The sequence below is a fragment of the Drosophila tropicalis genome, unplaced genomic scaffold, assembly GCF_018151085.1.
Source record: "Drosophila tropicalis isolate 14030-0801.00 unplaced genomic scaffold, ASM1815108v1 contig_302, whole genome shotgun sequence".
Lineage (NCBI taxonomy): Eukaryota > Metazoa > Arthropoda > Insecta > Diptera > Drosophilidae > Drosophila > Drosophila tropicalis.
The window spans coordinates 393,734-410,175 of NW_027172757.1; the positions used below are offsets into that span (position 1 = coordinate 393,734).

Below are 16,442 nucleotides of genomic sequence, written 5' to 3' on the forward strand. Positions count from 1 at the left end.
AAGCCATACCTGGTGCAGATGGAAGGGTCAGAGTAGCCGACGTTCGCACCAAGAAAGGAATTATTCGTCGCCCAATCTGCAAACTTGCTCCATTGCCTTTAAGAGATGACGTTTATGTATATTGAAGGAGTCATACTTCATCCTTCAATGGGGGAGTATGTTGGAGGAGACATCATTGTTAACTTAGATTTGTATATATTAAAATTTCTTATATTATTTGTTTAAGATTATCGGAATTTTTACCACTGTATTTACATTAACATGTTCTAAAAGCTTCTGTTACATGGCTCATGAAGAGCTTCTAACTCATGAAAACGAAATATAAAAAAGACTTCTTTCTGGAATTCGAAGAGGAGAAGACTTAATTTTCCTTACTCCACTCCACATGCTATTGAGCATTGGAGTTTTGTACCATCTGCAACTGGGCAGATCAAACAGTAATGACTATGACTAGTAATGACTATTTTCTTAGCAGGAATCCTTAATACGGAGTTCTAATGAAACATAAACATAAATTGTGATTAAATTTTCAATTATTCTTTAATTCAATGGAAATCAATATGAGAAACTTCCTTTAAATAGCTGTGTCATAAGAATTTTATTGTTTTTTTTATATTTGTAGAGATTTTAGGATATTTTTTTGATAAATTCATTTAAATATACCCACATTTAGGTTTTCAACGTTATTCAAATGTATAGTTAATTTTCAAAAAGGTATTTTCGTTGGTTTTTGTGAAGAAGTAATCAGAATTCCACTATATTATTAAATCCTTGAAAATTTGAAATGTTCAGCGTTTGGCTTGACTTTCCTCAAATTGTTCTGCTCCCATTCCAATAACAATTTTAAGTTTTCTTAAACTGATATTAAAGATTTTAGTCGCATAGTTTTGAAAAGAAGTTAAATTTATTGAAATCATAACTTTTGAAAAGCAAATGAAAACTTTTATGAATCTAAAGATCCAAGTATACACATTCTCCCATAGAAAATCACTCGATTTATTAAAAATATAAGCTTAATAAATCTATGCACCACTAAAGAGATTATTCCACCACAACAGATACTGAAAATGGTTGCAATGGTTAATGTATATATAAGTTTATTTTTTCTGTGGCAATTATTTAATATGATTTATGCCCGAATGAAAATAAAGATGAACTGCTCACTTAGCCGATAATGATGCTTTGCCCCGTAGGCTATATGATATGCACACAAAAAAGTAATTAAACATTCAGCATCTTTCTCTTTTCATCACTCTTGCTTTAATAATTAATGTTATTGCATGAATGTTTGGATTAAATTAAAATGGCAAATGTCAACAAAAATATAATATGCTTTAGTCATCATTTAATGAAAATGCTTCATCATTTTGACCAAATATGCGCTCTGATAATTTGATGTGATGTGGCATGTGGCAAAAGTATGAATAGGCCCCGGCCACGTCCCGCTTCCTTTTGGCAATCATAACAATTCAAAGCCAAGTTACATGAGGTTTTTGCGGATAAAATAAATTGAATTTGCCATTTGTTCGTTTGTTTCTTGCCATGTTCAACATTTTATGTGTTGTGTCCATGATACAATGCACAAAATTTTGTGGACCCTCTCCCCTCACTCCTAACCACTGACCTCTGACCTCTTCTCACTTCTCCCATAGCAATGTGTTGGAACTTTATGGAATTTCAGCCCATTCCGATCTGCAGTTGACAGTTAACGGTTTTTGCCTCGAAATAAATTGGCAAACAAAATGGCGATTTTGAAAACAATATACACACTATTTTGGGGGGCCGAAAACGAAGGAAAACAAACATTTTACGAGTTTTAGATATTTCCCTGTTTTTTTTATTCCTTTTTATGCCGTGGAACTTTGCAATAATTTGGGTAGACTTGAACTTTGACATGGAAGAGTCGCCCAGAAATATTATCCTATTGTAATTATGGATCGAAATTCATGCAAGGATCAATATCTTACAACACACTCACAACTCAAGCCAACTACTAGTAAGTAGTAGTAAGTAGTACTAAGAAACATGTTTCTTATATTCTTTACTCGAAGCCAATTGTTTAACTTATTCATCAGTGATTCTCGAAGCTACTCTAGGGTAAGTTGAGGGCGTGACTTAATACATATGAGGAAATCTTTTTCCTACTATAAAAATGCCCCAGCATACAAAAACAACACAAACATTGACCCAGATTTTCCTATTGTTTTCACAAATGAAACTCATAAATTTACGTCCACTGTGTTTTTTTGGCCCTCAGGATATAGGTCAAATGTAAAGTGAAGGAAAGCAGCAGCTAAGTTATGTAGATAATGTTCTCCATTTCCAGTCAAATCAGCGTCAAGTTCTCCGAGTCCCAACAATTCAATTAAACTAACCCAACAACAACAAAATGAATTTGCCAGACTGTCAACAGACAGAAATGCCACACAAAGTCACGTTTTTTGTTTGCCTCTTTGCATTTCAGCTGTCTGGCAAGTTTGTTGTATGTAGGAGGCGGAGGAGGAGACATGGCACCATGCGCCACCAATCCAAAGAGCCAAGAGTCAAGAACTGTTTATATGGCAAGACCCAAACGCATTTGATTGAGTAGGCAATCTAATACCCTTTATGGCAAGGGTTCTTTGGCTAATAAATCAATCAGAAACGCATATGGACAAAGTCCGATGACAGGATTATAAATAGCACTTGAAGATTTGTAGTATTCTCTGTATAATAATAATAAAATAATCTTGATGATTCATAAGAGTCTTTCAATGGACATAAAAACTTGTAGACAAGAAATTGTAATGTTGTTAAAAGTATTTTGAATGTTAAAAGTTAAAAGAAATTTGCTTTTTGTTATAATGTTTTTATAATGTCTATTAGGGACCTACTTGAGTTTCAATCAATAAATTAGAAATTAGATAAATTAAAAACCCTTTTGGAATTGATTATTGATTCAATTCAATCCTTCTTAAAGTCCATATATATGTTAAACAATTACCATATTTTAATGACTTGTCTTATTCTCATCACGGAATCAAAAACTGAAATTGTTTTTTCTGAAAACTAATTATATAGATGTAGATTTGATATGAAACTGTCCTTTATAATAGTTGTTTGGCTTTCAGCAGTGAAAAATTTGAAGTTTGGAAAATTTTTGGATAACCGTTAAACTATTTAAATGTTCAATTTGTTAGAAGCATTTTCTTTTGCTTTTCAGAGTTTTCATTTCAAATATTTATCAATGGCTACAAACTATTTGAAGCTACTAGGAATGGATAATCTAAAATCTCCTGATGTAAACGTTTCTTTGATCAGATTTTATTAAACCATGAACCAATTTCAAAGTTTTATAACAAAATAAATATTTTTGTTTATCCCCCAGTCTCGAATATTGCTAATCTACATCTATTAATAGTCTTCTGCTTGCATTTCTAGAGTATTTAAGACTTACTACAGTTTTCTACAACTATCACCTCCCCTTGCCTCTTTCTCAATTTTTGCAATTGCCATCGACGGCTGGCATTTAATTGAATATTTCAGGCACATATTCCGTATATATCAGACACAGACGCCACAATGAGTCGCGCATTGATTGACAGGCATTGTGCGAGCCATGGAGGGGACTTTGGAGGAGAATGACGGGTGAATGAATGGCAGCCGGAGACTGCAATTGCCGGTGCCTGTGCCGATGCAGATGCCGATGCCGATGTCGATGCTGATGCAGAAGATGAATAGAGCTGGGGGAGAACAAACAGGCGATAAAATAGAAACCGAGACGGATCGCTCTCTATTCATAATGTAAATATTTGCAATCGGTTTGCCCTCCTCCTTTGTCTGTGTCGATGATGATGATGATGATTGTTGACTTGACCAGACGCAAATTGGTCACGATCGTTAAGCAAACGCCTGTGAATAGTTTTGGGTCATTTACCTCTCTACAGTCGGGGACAGAGAGAGAGAGAGAGAGACCAAGGAAACATTTTTGTTTTTCTAGTAGGTGGTGGGGGCAACATTTATGATGGGGGCGTTTTATAAATGTCTGTGGAAAACCAGCAAGTTCAATGTTTTATTTCGCCATTTGCCAACGGAAGTGCCGACAATTGTCAGTTGTTTTTATATTTTAGGGAGTGGCAACATGTGGGTGGGTGACTTGGCTTAGTCTACACTAGTTTGTTGGTTGCCTAGTTGCGTACTTTTGTTTCTTCATACATATATACATATGCTACTCTCAGTACTCACCACCAAGTGGTAAGCACTTCCACTTACATGACGACCATTTGAGTTGTCTTCTTCTAATGTCTTTGGACTGGCGGCTCTTACCTGCAACAGAAAAAAAAAAGAAAATATAAAAATTATTACAATTGTTGGTACTGTGCTTCAGCTCTCAGGGGCAGCCTTACACCCTCTTACTGTCTAGCATAAGAATTGTAAGATCTAGGGCTCAAAGGCTTATACTTAAAGGATTTGAACTCTACTTTATAAGGTCTTAAAAGACAAACTTTCCAAGGGCGCCCCACCTCTGTTGTAGCTAAAGGCGCTCCTGTTTTGCCTAGTTAGTAGTGGCAGCAAAAAACTTTTCACGTGGGTTGCAGTTCTTGTGTGCTTAGCCGCACACAATGTTGCAATCGTCTCTGGTGGAGTTCGTTTTCTTCTAGAGATCCCAATTGGAGTTGAAGTTTGGAATTAATGTGCTCACATTTATGGCCGGCAATGTTTAATCTTTGCTTTCTCACTGTTTACATATGAAAATGTGGCGCAAAGTTTAAATTGTACTACATAAAATTCTTATTACTCTCTGCAGTCAACAAATAACGATTGGATTCTAATCAAATGTAGAAGACTCTCGAGCTATAACCATAATCAGCTCAGGTGCAAAAAGGTGCCCACATTGTTGCACTTTACGTGTGTGAATGTGTGCTTGAGTGTGTCTGTGTGTGTGTGTGTGGGTGCGCCTCGGTTTCAGTTCGTGGTTGCAACTTGCCACTTGTTGAGTCATTTGGAAATTTAGTATTCAATGGGCATAACACATAACCAACCAGCTTAAAAGTTTGCCTTTTTTTCGTGGCCATCAATCATCAATACTAAATAGACCCCCAGACACAATCGAAACTGTTTGGGCCGGCATCTTGTTGTTGGCAACATGTTGCCAACTGAGTGAGATGAATGTTGCCCGCCTGTTGACAAGTGAAATGGAGCCACAATCTCTTACTCCTTCTCCATGTGTCAGAGTTAATGTAATGTATAATATTAAAGACGAATTGCATAAATTATTATAACTTTCACAGCAACAATTCACTTTGCTGGTTGTTTAACAAATTGTTGCATTTTATTTTGGCTAAACAAACAACACAAAAGTGGGAGAGGCAGCAGGAAAGAAAAGAAAAACCAGCAACAATTTTGCCCTGGGTCTATCTTATCTCTTTTTGGGTGGTCTAGCTTTAATTTAATTATTGCAAAAAAAAAATTAACTAAGCTGCCGCTTAGGCCACAATTGAAATAGTTTTCAATCGAGCAATATCTAAAGCAATTAACAGCCAATAAAATGTGTGGGAGTTGAAATTATTTTTTAATTGCTTATCGCGAAAAAAAACAATTAAAATAAAAACCTATTTCACTTTGCCGAAAGTCCATGAAATTGTTGAAGCATTTCAGGCAAACTTAAGACATATAGAAAATAGATATATAACTTCAGTTAACTTAGTCTTAAGTTAACTAGCTAAAGCTCTGTCATCGTTTAGTTAATAAACTTCTTATATCAAGGTATTAAAGTAAAAATACTGGAAATGCTTGCACTCCGTTTATTTTTAAAAAGGTTTTCCAAAATCCTCGTCAAACCAAACAAAATGATTCCATTTTAAATTTTTAAGGTAATCCATTTTGATATTGATTAAGTGTTATCTATTGAAACCCTTTATCAAGTGGACCCTCCAAGTTTTAATTTTTACTATAATATTTTTAAGACTCATAATCTAGAATTTAATTTAAAGATGTTGAAGAGTGACATTTAGTTCGGAAAACCAAAAAATAAAGTTAGTCAAAAATGTTAAAAATTATTTTCGGATTGACTTGAAATTTTGAGTACGTTTTCTTCATTATTTTTACTTTAAGAAATAAAAAAAACCCACAATTTTTTTAAAATTCGAACTAGATGTAAGCTCATAGGTAATCAACGTTTTAAATTGTAATGATTTTTAGATGCACCTTAAAAATTGACTCTTTCACGATTATTAGCCATTTTATTTGAATAAACTCATTGAATTCATATTGTAAAAGACACAGCAACTTATATAAATCTTAGAAATCTCCATCTCTTCCCTAAAAGTTTTCAAACGGCCTCTCTTACATGCAAAAATTGAATCTTTAAAATGACTGGAATAAAAATAAAACGCCTCCAAATTTGTGCAAGTCTTTAACTTTAGCCAAGCCCCTCGAGTCAAATAAACTGTCAACAAAATATGTAAAGTGCCATGCAGTGTGCCCCACAACCGCGCTCCCCACCACTTGGTAGTGCCACTCCAACAGGACTCCACTGCAGCATTTAAAGAGTAAGAGAGAGAGAGAGAGAGAAAGAACGAAACGACGGAACGCCCCAACCGAAAAACCAAAAGTGTCATTCAAAAAGTGGGCACGCGACAATTAGCACATCATCGACGCATGGGCGACAATCTGAAGAGCAAACTGCGGGAAGGGGGTGCAATGGGCTGCTAGGTCAAGGGGGAAGCCAAGGGAAATGGGTAACAACCAAGACAGTAGAAGGGGGAGGAGAGGGAGAAATGCTCTGTGCCAAGAAATGGAGCATTTTATGCTCCAATAAAAATAATTAAGTGGCGTAATTGATAATGACTTTTTTTTTTGTGTGTGTCGTTCCTTCCTTCTTTTGCTCTTTGTGGATGTGTTTTATGTCATAATTTTGTGTATTTATGTGTTTATTTTTCTTCTCTCTCTCTCTCTCTCTCTCTCTGTTTTGGAGGCGTCACAGTCAAAGTGTCATTCGTGGCAGAGAAGCGTGACAATTTTTACAAGTGATGGGCGATAAGCCATCCAGTCCCCAGTCCCCAGTTCCAGCTAGCAACCAGCAATGAGCATTGAGCTCAGTTTTCAATGAATGAGCCCACACCAAACCCCAATGCCCTAGCAGCAAGCCCTATGCAAATGATATAGGCAATTAGAGGGGAATTGATATGCAAGTAGGCGTGTTAGATCAATTGTTATAAAATTACAAACAATTGTCAGATGGATCAGAGATTATAATCAGATTTACAAACTCGTCTACGTGTTGAAAGTTAAAAAAACATAGATTCAGACAATAAACAAATGTACATTCAGTATTCAAACATTGAGTACTTTGTCTTTTTAAGGGCTAATTAGATAAGATAACGAATGATTGATGCAATCATTACAATCAGCTTAATCATAGCATAAACTCTTACTTATTCCTACCAATGAGTAAGATCGGAAGACATTAAAACATCTCTTTAATAAGTTTATTCTGTATCGTATATCCTACAAGTTGCCTTGTACCTTTTATATCATTGTTAATATAATTTAGTTGTCTGACAATCAGTCCTACTGCCCCCTTACTTAGTTACACTATGAAATATTCTTTACAGTGATGCTTGTACAGTTGTGTTTGCCATCAAGTAAGTCAAGTTTCACCTGCACAAGGAAAAAAACACAGAAACACAGACTGAGAGAGAGCCAGGCAGATGGGAAGAAAAAAAACTTGTTCAACCTTCGCGTTTGTCATTGAACAACAAAGTGCGGCAACTGCAACATGCACTGCCAATGTGCAGCAATGACAACAAAACAAGAACCGAGAATGCTTCAAGTGCTCCGGCACTCTGCTGAAACCATTGAACTTTTGAACCGCCAACCCATTCCACTGTATATACCCAACCCCTAGCCACTAACTCTTGTAGAGGCGGCGGCTGCCATTGATGGCCCTGCGCCAGAGACCAGACCAAAACTGCCATTAAAATGATCTATGAGCTCAGGCAATGAAAAATGGCCAATAGAGCAAAAATATCTACAGATATATATATATATATATGTATATAGAAAGAAAGGGAAAAAATTGTATAGTTAAAATTATCAACGAGGTGCATATTCAAAGAGCGGAAAATTATTCAAACAAAAGGGAGAACGGAAAATAAACTGATCAATTTAACTCAATTTAAATATCGATTAACAGACAAAAGGCAATAGTAATTTGAAAACGAAGGGAAAACCCACATAAAAGCAACTTAAATATGTGGACAATAAATCTTTCACCCAGGTCAAAGTGGACAAATACTTACTAATTAGCAACGCCCACTTTATCGTTTCGCTTTTCATAACTTTGAATTGATTTTGATTCGATTTCCCCTCTCGACTCTTTGAGTGTGTGTGCGTAAGTGTGTGTGTGTGGCTCATGGCACTCTTTTAAGACCTTTTTGGACAAGGCTCAGTGTCCAAAGCGGATCACTGGGCGGCCCATTGGCCACACTTGCGTAACGAAAACGTACTTGACAAGTCATAAATATAGTAAACTGAAGTGTTATGCAAATTAAAAGAAATATCTGGAGAAGCAATCAAAACTTACAAATATCGAACCTTGAGTTTATACCTTTTCGTGACCATAGACCAAAACGTTTTCTTTTATTAGCCCCTTGAACAAATTCAAAAATCAAATTTAAATGTTGATCAAAGTGTGAAAAATATAAAAATTTAAATTTATTTCACGCAGGTTTTCTGATAAAAGCGAAAACTTTCTGGTAATTTAGTTTGAAAATTCTTAATATTTCCTTTAGACTAAATTATACAAATTAAACTAAATTATATAGAGATCACTTGTTTTAGATAAAGTTGAACAATTTCTTTAAAATTTTAAAATGACCTCAATTTGTTTGTTTTTTATCGACATAATGATAAGATAAACTAATTTTCGATTTCCAAATGATTGCTAAGCTTTGCTTAAGCTTCCCATCAAATGTCACATTTGCTCAAATTACCAAAATACACACTCATTTCCAGTTTGGAAAACGTTGGGATTTTCCCCCACATACTATTTGATATCTGATTTCAAATTGAAACTTATCAAACGACCATAAAGTCTTCACTTTTTCTTTAATGACAGCAGTTCAGCAGCAGCGGACAGAAGTCAACGGAGTTTGTATACAATTTGACCCAAAGTGAAAGAAAATTGTTTTTTATTATTGATAGTAAAATACAAATAATAATACGTTTTTCTTTGCGTTCAACTCTTTTTCCGACTTCTTTTTCTCTGCTGTCAGAAATATGTCATCAAAATGCGCCACACACATAAAGCCGGTATACAATGCGCGGCATTTGAGTAGAAACACCACGCTATATTTTAATCCTTAGATGTTGTAGCTTTAATTTTTAAAGTCTCACTGATATAGATTTTGTTGTTCTTCGTGTTTTTAAAGCATTATTTTACTTAAGACATGTGCTATTCTTGTGCCTCGCGGTGTAGAACATTTTTCGTTTATGCCTAGCCAAGATTAGAGGTTTTTTTTTTCTCTCTTTTGAATGCCATTGCCGACCAAAGATGACGACGATGATAATGACGATGTGCGTGTCCGTCCACAAACCACACACAAATTGCTTAATTGGGTAGGAAAAACAAGCAGGAGCATGACGAGGAGACAGGAGCGGGGTTAGCCAACTGTCAGTTTGAAGTGTGTCACACAGCGCATTTGGACATTTCTTCACAAATTATGGACGAGACTCCTACAGCGCTTCTAGTCCCCTCTTTGCCACGTCTGATGTCTTTAGATTCGTTTCGTGCCACGCTTTTGCGTGTTTTTAATGGGTTTTAGTTAGGTTGAGGTCGAGAGAAGAGGAGGGTTGAGTCGGTTAGAAATCTAGTTAGACACTTTGATGGAATCTTCTTCTTCTTCTTGCTTACATTTTGACATGTGTATGATGGTGTTGGCAATAGGTCAGAGTTCATGCTATTTGATAAGGGAACATTGCTTCTAAAAGGGGAGAACAAAATAAACTTTACATGAAGTTTACGACATTTTTTGATTGGTTATAAACCAATTATAATTAGATTAGTAATTAGACAATAAAAGATACATAAAGTTGGGTTAAGTCAAGTCAAATATGAGACAAAAAACTTTACCTATGAAATGAAACTAATAATTCTATACATACTTAGTTTTCGTATATATTTTGGTTACTTTTTTGAAAGCTTCTCAGCAACACATGCATACATATGTACATATAGATATATATAATTCTTCGTTTCCAATTTTCAATTAATACTTTTCAACTTCTCTTTCATTAGAAGCAGACATTTGTTGTTTTATTTCTCAGCTTTTCTCTCCTACGTCTAAAGTCAATTTTAATTTATGGCCAACTTTACTTAGCAGTAAGAGAAAAAGGAAAACAAAACCAAAAAAAAAAACATTTACGAAATCTTCAGCTAGAAGCTGTCATAAATTTTGGTCAAAATATGACCCAGAAAAAAAAAGGAAGAAGAAAAATATAAAAAATGTGAAAAAAATGTAACAGAATTGTGTGTGTTTCTCTGAGTGACTTTAACCATAATTCATTAGACGCAAAGTGCAGAAATGTTTGTTCGTTTTTCGCTCTTTTTTTTCTTTTGCAAACTTGGCCAATGATTTAATTAAGCTGAAAATTAAAAACACGTATAAAAAACGAAGAAAAAAGGCCAAAGACAGACAGAGAGAAGAGAAGGAAAAGAAGATGTTGCATTAACTTGTTGTTGCAGCAAAGTTCATGCAACTTCGTCAACAACATGTCAGAGAGCCATCATCAGTGAGGAGAATGAAAGAAAAAAAACTGACATAAATTCAGTTAGCTGTGATGCATACAAAAAATATCTAATAGATATCATCATCATATGACCACTCAGACATACGCTTCGTGGTTGAGCTTTTGCTGTGGCAACATTGTATAATTGACTGCATGCCTGGCTGACTGTCTGACTGAATGAATGACTCACTCACACACTGAATGGATGAATGGTTGGTTGGATGGATGGATGGATGACTGAACGGCTCAATGCGTGCACTTGGCAATTGGCTACTGGTCTATGGTATGTATCTATGTACATAGATGATGATGATTTTTGTGATGTGTTTGTATCTATATATTGCAATCGACTGCTCCCATCCCTTCTTCCCACTGCTCTCCACTCCATTCTCATTGCCAGCCCGCATATTCAATCAGTTTATAGTGGTTAAAAGATTTTTTCTCTATGCTCTTTTTTTTTCCTCAGATTTTTCGTTAGTCAATTAAATTTCTGAGAATTTTCATAACTTTCCAACAGTCGAAGGGAAAAGGGGCGGACTGAGTTTAAATTCAAAATGTATTTTAAATAGTTCAAAAGTGAAAATTTAGGGGAACTAGTTTCAGTTGGATAATAAATTGTGGTAGGAAATTTAATATTGCCCCTAGAAGTGAAGTAAGTTCAACGTTTTCAGCTTGTCAATGGATGATTGACAGTAAATTAATTGGTAATTACAATTACAATTTAAAAACAAAAGAAACTATATACTTAAAATATATCTGATTGCTTATTAATTATTTCAAATTGAAATATTTGCCAATGGCATTGCTTAATTCATTGAAAAAATTAAATTTCAGTTTTTTAGTTTATTTTTGGGTTTCATGTATAAAAGTTAGCCTTGAAACACATTGAGTCTAACAAATTTCCATTTCAGAAAAGTTGAAAATTGATTTGGAAAAGTGAAATTGTAAACATTGTTCTAATTTTGTGATTGGTTCTCGTTTTTCTGTTTGGTTTATAATTATTGACTTCAAATGGCACCTTGAAAAATAGAACATGGAACTTTCAATAACTTTCAGATAATGTGTAAAAAGAAAGTTCACTGCCCTTTCGAATCAATGCCAGTTCCCTGGTCCCCTCAGATTTTTCCGATCTCAGCCAGCTGTTGTTGTTGTTGTTCTACTGAGTGCAGTGCAAGTGGCACTTTTTACTTGTAATAAACACACTGAGAACAACAACAAAAAGAGAAGAAATAATAAAACCAACAAGAATAAAAAGCTGGGAAAGAGGGAGCGACGGGAGAGCGGTGGAAAAGTATAAACAAAAGCCTGGAAAAGCCAGACAAAGGCAGGAAAAGCGGCGGCAGCAAGTGTAGGTAATCGCCATTGAAACGTTAAGAACAAGTCAAAAGATTTAGCCGATTTGTGCGATTTGCCTGAATTGTTCACAACATTTTAGCCAAAGGTCAACAAACAAAAAAATCAACCGAAAACTTTTCCGGCAACCATTAAATATGCCCAAGAAGGCAAAAGAGAGAAGCTAAAAGTTGGCCAAAGTAACGAAGAAAGTTAATGAAGCTGAACATGTAGTGAACATGTTTGACTAACCAATGATGCCAATCCATAATTTGGAAATTTATCACATTTTGATTGGTATTCTATATGAAGAGAGTCTTATTCTGTTCAATTGTTTAAACAATAACCAAAGAAATCCACAAATCTTAAGCAATCAATGAAAAATTTGAGAAATTTCATCAACTTGGCCTGCATTAACTTGGCTAAAAGCAAACATAAAAGAGGCAAGACCACACAGCACAGCAAACACAAGAAACATGGAGGAAAAACAAGCACTTGAACAGGTGATTAATGGTTAAAGAATATCGAGAATGAACGAACCAAAGAGTCAGAGACAGAGTCGGAAAATTGAAAAGCCAAAAAACGCATTTTGTACTTTATTTTGTTGTTTTGATATAGCCGGCAAAATAAGAGGAGAAAAAAAGGGAAAAGAAAAACAAAATACTCAATTTTGGGATGAAAACAAATGATGTGTTCGTGCCAGGCCGAAATTCGACAGGGCAATCAAAATGAAGTTACGTCCATTGTGGGCCATTAATCAAAGTTCCACTTGTAATTGGAGTAGAAATATCCATAGAGAGTGATAGAGAGGGGAGGCAGAGAAAGCAACGATTTAAAACAAATTAATAGTTACAAGAGAATGGAGAACAGGTGATGGAAAGCCAAAATGGGTAAGGGGGTAGGGAGAATACAGTTCCAATGTTTAATTAGTTTGCAGAACAAAAGCCAAAAAAAAAAAAAGAACAGAATCAAGTGAGAGAAAGGTTTTCCTCATCCTTTTGTTGTTTCTGGACTTCTTTTCGGTTTAATTAAAGCCACAAAGCAGCTGACGAACAGTAGAACTAAAGCAGTTGTTCTCATCACCCCCCCCTCATCCCATTGCCCACCATACTCTTTCTTTCGTCTCTCAACTTTGAACTTTAGCCCAGCTTCAGACAAACAGGGCAAACAATTTGGCCTTCATTTTGGCTTTGCCTTTTCATTACAATCTCGAGCCCACACCCCACAGTGCCCGGTAGCCATAAACAATGCGAGTTCGGGCCAGATCTCTGGCTCTGTTCTTTTCAGGCCACTTCAACAAATGATTAAGAAACAAAAATGAAAACAACAAAATTTTAAAGAAAAAACCCACCAAAATTCAGGGCAAAGGCATAAACACAAATTAAATGCACAAAAATAAAAAATAAAAACTGAAAAATGGAAACAAACACGAAAACTAAACTAAAAATGAAATGTTGCAATGAGGACATCAGGGGAAACTAGCCCAGTTTAAATATTTTGGGCCATTTTTTTCTCCCAATTTGCAAGTGCACTGCAAAGATGTAAAACCTATTTAGGAAACAAAGTTAGAAATTCGAGATTAATATTGAAAATATGACTTTTATTATGTGTCACTCATTTGCTTTCAAACTAGTAAAGTTTTTCAATAAACTAAATTGCCAGCAATCAGAAATGATGACAAGAATACAAAACATTCAAAATGAAAGTAAATTTCCAGCTTCCTGTCAATGGGAAACAACATTTTATTTAACATCTTGTCTCACTGATTAGTTGAATTTCATTAAAAATTCCATCTCATATTTCATTCATTGCGAAGGAATCATTTTCTCTATCCAAAAAAGTGGGTGTGTCTTGTTTTGCTGTCCGACAGTTTTCAGTTAATTAAAACTAAAAGTGAAAATGCGCAAATTTGTGGATAATAAAAAAACGCTTAAGGGACCCTGGCTGAAACAGGAGACGACTATGACACGATGATAATGACCACAATGATAACGATGATGACGATGTTGATGATGACAGAATATTTTCAAATAAAAATGGGAGAAAAGCAAAAACAAAAAAAAAACACAAACAATATGATGATGATTCCAAATTTAGCGAAATAAATAGCAGCTGTGAAATGCAATTTAAAATGCCAACATACAAAACGAAAGTAAGGAAAGTAAACAAGAGAAATGCAAAAGGAAAAACACGAAACAAAAAGAGATATAAAAAACGAAATGGAAGAAAACAAGAAAATATAAAACAGAAATTATACCAGAAAAATGTGCCGAATGGCAGGAAGAGACATTGCCGAATGTTTTTATACACTTACACAAAATACTTAAAAAACCAGAGGGCCGGGGCTAACTTTGACCGCGTCAAAGTTTGTATACCCTTGCAACTTTTTTGGTAACTCTATCCTTACCTATTAGCCATCAATGTGGAAGAACGTTTTATCTAAAAAGGCTTAAGCTTGAGAAAGAAAGGCCTACAATCATAGGAAATAACGAAGATATTGATCAAAGTCACTGTTTTCCACCGATCGTTCCTATGGGAGCTATATGATATAGTCACCCGATCTTTATCAAATTCGACACAGTCATTAACATATATATTAAATTAAGAAATGTTTAATTTAAAAGCAATCGCGTTAAAAGTAACGAAGTTATTTACAAAAGTCACTGTTTTCGACCAATCGTTCCTATGGGAGCTATATGATATAGTCACCTGATCTTGATCAAATTTGGCATAGTCGCTTATAGGCGTAGTAAACTCTCTAATATTAAGTTTCACGACAATAGCTCAGAAAATAACGAAGGTATTGAGAAAGTCACTGTTCGTGACTTGGCCGTTTGTATGGGAGCTATATGATATAGTCACCCGATCTTGATCAAATTTGGCATAGTCGCTTATAGGCGTAGTTAACTCTCTAATATTAAGTTTCACGACAATAGCTCAGAAAATAACGAAGTTATTGAGAAAGTCACTGTTCGTGACTTTGGGGTTTGTATGGGAGCTATATGATATAGTGGTCCGATCCGGCTGAATCCGAGATATACAACGCCTGCAGTATATACAAGCCTACGTGCAAAATTTGAGCTCTGTAGCTCTTACGGTCTAGGAGGAGTTTGCGTTGATCCAGACGGACGGACGGACGGACGGACGGACGGACGGACGGACGGACGGACGGACGGACATGGCTAGTTGAACTCGTCTCGTCGTGCTGATCAAGAATATATATACTTTGTATGGTCGGAGATGCTTCGTTCTATGCGTTGCACACTTCTGACCAAAATTAATATACCCTTTTTGCAAGGGTATAATAACTATAAATATATATAAAACTTTATAATATATGAACCTCTCTGTCATGGCCAAACAAACTTCTAGTCAAAACGAATATGACCTGTGTTGATGAAAGGGCATTAGAAAGGACTAGCTAGCTGTTTGGTTGATGGCAGAAATGAAAAACTGTGCAAAATATAACGCATAGAAAATAATGTTGGCAAGGAAAAATAAAAGCACACGAAGCTTTTGTGTTTTTTTTTTTGCCTGAACACTCATACCTAAACTGGACAGAGGACCCACGGGTGTTGCCTGTCGGGTGGAGAGTGGGTGTGTCAGTGAGAAAAACAACAGCCAGTTAACAAAGAGCAACTGCAGCAGTAAGGCAACTGACGGAGGGAAAATAGTGAGAAGAGGCAAACACAAAGCTTTGTGCTTTAAGGTGACAAAGAATTAGTAGCAAGTGGCTGAAAACGCTGAAAGAAACAGGACTCGCAGGGAGACGGGGGCCAGAGTAAAAGTTAGATTCAGATACAGGAAGTTGAACGAAAAAAAAGAATGAAGTTTTATCCCTTAAAGAGTTCCATTTGCTGCATATCTCGACTTTGACTTTTAAGTGAAGTTTACTATGAAACTCAAAACTACTTTAAGTAATATCTAAAGCTGCAGTGCTTAAGGCAAACTTAAAGAATGCTTTAGAAAGTGACTTTTAGTTTTCCTTTCCTTATAATTTTGTACTTAATTTCAAGAATTTCATAAGTTTGTAGTGACATCTGTTGCCTGATTATGACTTATAGATATTGGGTCGGTTTTAAGTAGACAAAATTTAAGGACATCTTTTAAAAATGTTCCCTTTTGACTTAATCACTTGTTTACTTGTCTTCAATTTACTAGTTAAGTTGAATAAATGAACTGACCTCGCTGGTCACTTTTACTAATGAATTTTTTGATATGCCTCAAAATGTTCTAGCTTAAAACTTATGAATAGAAACTACTAAGTTAATACTGAATAATTTATTTCTTAAATTGATAAAAAATGAAGAATTAAGTTGGAGCTGCTTCAATCGTTACAA

The 16,442-nt window shown here is 35.3% G+C and overlaps 1 protein-coding gene across 1 annotated transcript in view; it reads right to left on the reverse strand.

The window, feature by feature from the left end:
• The window catches only part of Pvf3 (PDGF- and VEGF-related factor 3), a 76,187-nt gene that overhangs the window by 16,753 nt on the left and 42,992 nt on the right, over nt 1-16,442 (reverse strand). The window contains exon 3 of the mRNA XM_068284219.1: nt 4,252-4,305. Coding sequence (XP_068140320.1) covers nt 4,252-4,305 — 54 coding nt within the window. The remainder of the gene's footprint in view (nt 1-4,251; nt 4,306-16,442) is intronic.